This window comes from Mesoplodon densirostris, chromosome 4 (genome assembly GCF_025265405.1).
Source record: "Mesoplodon densirostris isolate mMesDen1 chromosome 4, mMesDen1 primary haplotype, whole genome shotgun sequence".
Lineage (NCBI taxonomy): Eukaryota > Metazoa > Chordata > Mammalia > Artiodactyla > Ziphiidae > Mesoplodon > Mesoplodon densirostris.
The window spans coordinates 135,244,299-135,250,298 of NC_082664.1; the positions used below are offsets into that span (position 1 = coordinate 135,244,299).

Below are 6,000 nucleotides of genomic sequence, written 5' to 3' on the forward strand. Positions count from 1 at the left end.
TCTAAGTATCTCTTCTTAACTTGCACATGGCCTTAACTTTCTGCTTCCACTTTTGAAGATGCATTCAACTTCTTTCATTTCCTGCCCCTGTGTTTGTGCTCTCCCGGTCAATGAAATGTTGGGGCCATCGCCGGCTCTGGGAATGCTGCTCACATTGACTATTACAGATCATTAACAGGGTGTATCATGTGCATAAAATACACTTGAAATAAATAATTGCTGGTTGATGGTTTCTTATCTCAGGCTAGCCCTGGACTCTCATCACAGGCAAGCCTCCTACCAGGATAGGGGCTTGGGACATTGTTCAGGCGCAGTCTCTTCCTGTCAGAAACATCGCCCTCGGGCCTCCCTGGTGGCGCAGTGGTTAAGAGTCCGCCTGCCGATGCAGGGGATACGGGTTCGTGCCCCGGTCTGGGAGGATCCCATATGCCGCGGAGCGGCTGGGCCCATGAGCCATGGCCGCTGGGCCTGCGCATCCGGAGCCTGTGCTCCGCAACGGGAGAGGCCACAACAGTGAGAGGCCCGCGTACCGCAAAAAAAAAAAAAAAAAAAGAAAAAAAAAAGAAACATCGCCCTCGCCTAGAAAGAAGGTCCAAGAGACAGTTTGGCTGTGTCAGAACCACACAGAACAGTGGCCTTTCTCGACTCATCTCATGGGCACAGTAGTGATTTGGCCTTCCCAGTGCAGTTAAAAAATAATTAGGAAACAGTGCTCTTTGATGAGACTCACTTCGTCTTATCTAAATTATATGAGTCTTTGTTCCTGTTTGCCCCCAAAACATGTTTTCTCTTCCTTAAATGACCTGGAGTGGTAGGAAATGCTTCAGATTAAAAAACCTGCCCTGTCCTGGTTCCCCATTCTTCTTCTCATTTAATACAGTCCTGGAAACTCTGCTTAGCCTTCCACCTGGACAGAACTGTGTATCTCATGGCCTGCAGGCTCCATGCAGCTTTGGTCCCTGACATCTCCTTGCCCACCTCTAAGAGGAACAGAGAAGGGAAGTAGCACTTTCTGGAAACGAGCTCCAAGGAAGGCTGTTGGAGCCCCTGAGTGCCACCCCACAGAGAGCTGTGGAGAGGGCTGCCCTCTACAGGTTATCTGATGGGCTGGCCTCTAATTCTCAGAGTCAGAGACTTGGGCTGAGTTTCTCTCAGTTCTGGCTTGTCCAGCTAATTCCATCTATTTCAGCCTTCCCATCCTTTTCCGTCTCATTTAAGCTCTCCTGAGACAAGGGGTCATAGAGCCCAAGCTATAAAATATGTATCACAAACCTAGGGGATGGAAAGAAAGCTGTGAACCTCAGCATTTAAAAAACTAAGGACACACGCTTTGAAGATGAGAAGTATAGTTCGGATGCTCTGAGTCAGTGTGTGTGTGTGCACAGCATGCGTATGCACAGAAAGTCACCTGCAGGCTGGGAGAGGGGCTTTCTAACCCTGCCTATCTGGCGATCCACTCTCAGAGATTCTGATTTAGTAGATCTGGGCTAGGGCCCAGGACCTGCATTTTTAACAAGCTTCTGGAATGATTCTCGTGCAGGTGGTCTGGGGATGCTGCTCTGAGAAATACTGCTGTAAGTCAAAGAAAAGGGCAGGGAAATATACACCCTAAGCAGAAATCTCTATTTGTTTTATGCGTGAGTCTGAGTGACTTCCTAAAATGGCTGGCTGAGAGACACCAAAATCTAACATCTTACCTTATCTTTACGTATGCCAAGTTTGGTTCATCTTTGGGAATATAACCTAGTCTGGCCAAGAAGCAGGAATACAGGCTTCTAAACGTGCTGTGCCCTGACACATGGCCCACCTGGAAAGGTGACTATACAAAGAGATTGGGGCATGTCAATAACAATACGTCTGCCTTTTGTGCAGTAGTGGACTTCTTCCTTAACTATGGAACTATGTGCCACAGACTTTAACTGGATTGAGAAAAATTTAAGTAGATTTGAGAGAAAAACCCTGGAATGAGATGGCGAAATAGTTGAAGAATCTAAATGTCAGGGATTGGATTCAGAGACCTTACAGCAGTGTTGCTTAAAGAGTGGGTCCAATAGCCACCCATCTCACGGTCTCCTGGGCTCCTCCCCAGACCTACTGGAGCAGAATCTTTGGTGGGGGATGGTCAGGAACCTACAGTTTAAGCAAGCTTCATGGGTCATATGTGTATATTAAGGTTCAGGAACTGATGTCAGAGAGACGACCGGGTGCCAAGAGGAGGGAGAGAGTCAGCTGGAGTCACACAGCCAGTTACTGCAGAGCCGAGTTGGCACTCCTGTCTGCCGACCCCCACCCTCAGTGTTCCCCTCCACGCGCTGCCCTGAGACCTCTCATTGGCTTTCCTTGAGGCCTGGGCCCATGGGCAGTATTTCCTTTCATGGCAGATGTGAGTCCACTCCTCCATCTCGGAGCAGGCTTTGTGCCGGCCATGCAGCACATGGCCGCCTGGGACCCGAGAGAGGAGCACCTCCAGTCCAGCAGAGTTTTCCGTTGCTTTGAGCACCCAGAGATTTGGGATCCGGCAGTCACACTTGAAAGCAAGGTTTCTAGCTCTGTAGACTTTCTTACATCTCTCACAACCTAGTCAGAGATCTGAGTGGGAGGAAAGTGGTTCAGGGTCTGCCCCAGGTGCGTGCACAAGCGAGGGAACAAGAAGGGAGTAGCCACACTTCAGACAGGAGGCAGATGATGTCCATGATGAAGAGACACATGCACAGTTGCCCAAGGGCAGGAGAAAGTCCAGCGAGAGCCAGAGCTGAGCTGGTAATAAAGAGACAGCCTGGACAGAGCCGGTGAGGGAGCCACGTACTGAGTGGGGTAATCCCAAGTTTATCCTTCCCATTCCTGCAAGCAGAATGGCCAGTGCAGACGAGAGAGCAGCATGCTGCCTGAGTTGCTGATGTTCTGGGGGCTGTGGGGGAGGAGGGGGGCGCGACCACTCAGGTGCCCTGGCGCTCAGAGGAACTGCTGGCACAGCAAGGGCAGCTCTGTGTCGGGCCAGGGAAGCAGAATGAACCCTTTACAGCGGGTCTTCACTGTAAAGCCCAGTTGCAGTAACTTTGTACCTTTTATATAAGACTTTTTAAAAACGGCCTGTCTTAATCCTTTCTTATTCAAATATATCTCTAAGCGTTCTTTCATGTTTTCTTCTGGCAGAGATGGTCAGTCAGCAGGGTGGAACTGGGGAAGAGGGGCTAGGAAGAAGCCTGCCCCCCCTTCCTCCCTCCCCCAGTTATCAGGTACCTTCTTTCAGCCTGATGCTGTGGGCCACACGCTAGGTTTAGGGGAGGACAGAAAGCAAGATCAGGAAGATGCAGGTTGGTGGGGGAGACAGAGACGCTGGAGCAGCCCCCGCCCTCCCTCCTGGTATGACAGGACTGTGGTAGAGGTGGGTACAAGGTGCTCTGAACACAGAGGAGGAGGGGCACTCCTTCTGCTGAGAACTTGAGGAGAAGCTTCACAGAAGAGTGACTTTGAAAAGAAAAGAAGAAGAAAATGTCAAGTATTTTGCAGAAAAAAATTAAGAGAACATGCTTGATGTGACAATGAAATCGAGAAAAGAAAGAAAGGCAATTAAAGAGAGGTAGGAATAAGAAGGAACTAGAGAAGAGAAGTGAAGGAAAGGAGCACCGTAGCAGTGAGGCTTTTCCACGCGCCAGTGCCCTTTGAGCAGTGGTCGGATGGGCTGTTTCTCCTGGGGCCGCCGAGGCAGGTGACCTGGCTCCCGCTCCCCCCTCTCAGGCCCGGCCACCTACAGGCCCTTCAGAGGCCAGGGCCGATTATCTGGTTTCTCCTGCACCCGGCCCAGCACGGTGCTGCCCCATAGTAACAGTGCAATAAACGTTCGTTTGCCAGATGACAGAAATCCTTGGTCCCTGATCAAGGCCCCAGAGGGTGCCACAAGCCAGGAGGAGAAGTGGCCGAGGGCAAGTCTTGGGAGACAGCTGACTCACACTTCCCAATTCCTTTCGCGTCAGTTGTTTTGATTTCCTCTTTCCCCTGACTCTGCGGAGGCCGCAGATGGTATTTGTTCAGGGTTCTGTCTTTAAGGCATTGCGTGTGATCTGTACTCTTCCGTGGTGGGCCTTTGGGTATTGTTGCTGCTTATTAAACCAAAGGACCAGTGAGAAGGAATGTAGAACATCAAGCCGAGAGGACCCTCGTGGTTTTCTTTCAGGTAAAGTGGACTGGGTCTCTAGGAGAGCCATTAGAGCACAGGCACATCCTGGGTGGCCAGTGGTTGGAACAGGGTTTTTGAAGAGGAAAGCCCATGTTGGGCTGCCTGGGCCTCTGGTACCTGATACAGCCCGTTTCTGTTTTTCAGGGGAGAACTTGGTTTGCGAGAGTACTCCGAAGTTAAGACTGTGACAGTAAAGATCCCCCAGAAGAACTCTTAAGATGGCCAAGAAGGAAGGTGAAGGCCAGCCTGCATGACTCTCCCCCTCTGTTTTCCCTGTGGGGCCCAGCTCTCAGGAATCCAAACTTGATACTCAGTCCTTACTTAACGATTTGAATGACAGCAGGTAGGCCAGGCCATTCGCTGTGTAAAGAAAGCAAACCACTTGGGCGTGGTTTCTTGGCACCCTGTGAGGGATCACCTTAACAGTACCAAATATTGGGGAAAGTGGGATAAAGGCACGAGGAGTAGCTGTGGGGCATACCCAGTATTTCTTTCTGGGGTTAGGGGCTGAATGAGGGAGCTGTATTATTTGATGCCTTCTGTCACAAAGGACTTTGCTTCTGAGCAAAGGTAGCCTTGCCATTGTCTTCATTTCTCCCTTCCAGGCTCTCCCTGCTCAGGCATCCCTCCCGCTCCTCCAAGGAGATCTCAGCTGAGCTCATCTGGGGCAGATGTTTGGGCTGGGAACAATTTTCCAAGGTTTTGCAGCCAAATTACCGTTTCATGTCATCCATTTCTTCAAAGCAAAACATGAAATGGTTTTAGTTAGAGCCAGACCAGACTGAAAATGCCAGGAGCTGGTACTCTGCAGATGTACTAAGGAGAAAGAACTTGGGATATTCCTGACCCAGTCTGGCTTTCTTACATCCATATATAACATGAGTGAAAGATCAGGAGATGGAGCTCCAGAGATCATTATGTGTAGTTCACAGCCTCGGAGCTCATCACTGCATGGTTTGAGGGGGTAAGAGAGAGGGACATGTGTGTGTGTGCGCGTGTGCGCGCGCATCTGTGCATTTATTCCTTCTTGAGTATTCTGGAATAAGTCAGGGGGTAGATTATTTTTCATGGATTGATCTTTTCCAAAGCTTGTCTTTAAAATCAACCAAAAATTGATCTGAGCAGGCTTCAGAGTTTGGAAAAAGGTAATGCTGGGTGCCTTGTAGAAACAATTCCATTTCCAATACTGCTGACAATTCATACTAAATGAATTATCTCTGCAGTTGGAATCTATAGCTTCTTCCGCCCTGCCCGCCCCCGCCCCCGCCCCCGTCCCCAGTGCACGCCACCTCCCAGTCCCAGTGCTGTGGGTGTTACTTCAGCTTCCCATGCCCTAGATCAACGGGCAGTAACCTTGGAAAACCTGGCCGGGCTCAGAGGTCTCCTCCTCCATTTGTAGAGTTTCAGTGTGCCACGATTGCCACACTGCACCAGATCTCCACCTGTCACGCCCGTGGCTCGTCCACACGCCACTCTTGCTCTTGGCCTCCCAAGGGGGAAGCACGAAGCAGGCTGGCTCCCTTTCCTCCAGCCACGCGTTCCTCTTCTGCTTTCCACTGAAGGCTTCATCTCTGACATGGGCAGTGTCAGCTTCCTTTCCTTTTTCCCTCTTTCTAGCTGCCAAATCCAATTCATTCTCTAACCTAGATGAAGATCATTTATTTAAAAGTACCAAACATAACCTAGAATATATGAAATATGGGTAACACATATATAGCCTTCTGTATTTAATGGTTTTCTGCTTTCTAACCATACCGGTTTTCTATTTATAACCCTTGACGATTCATGATGTTTTAAAGAAACCTCTCCTTGCTGTTATTGAC

At 49.8% G+C, this 6,000-nt stretch overlaps 1 protein-coding gene across 3 annotated transcripts in view; it reads left to right on the forward strand.

Moving 5' to 3' along the window:
• The window catches only part of ALDH1A2 (aldehyde dehydrogenase 1 family member A2), a 96,886-nt gene extending 92,492 nt beyond the window's left edge, over positions 1-4,394 (forward strand). For all 3 annotated transcript variants that reach the window (XM_060095282.1, XM_060095283.1, XM_060095284.1), the window contains one exon: positions 4,322-4,394. In XM_060095282.1, the coding sequence (XP_059951265.1) occupies positions 4,322-4,394 (73 nt within the window). The remainder of the gene's footprint in view (positions 1-4,321) is intronic.
• The last annotated feature ends 1,606 nt before the right edge of the window (positions 4,395-6,000 follow it).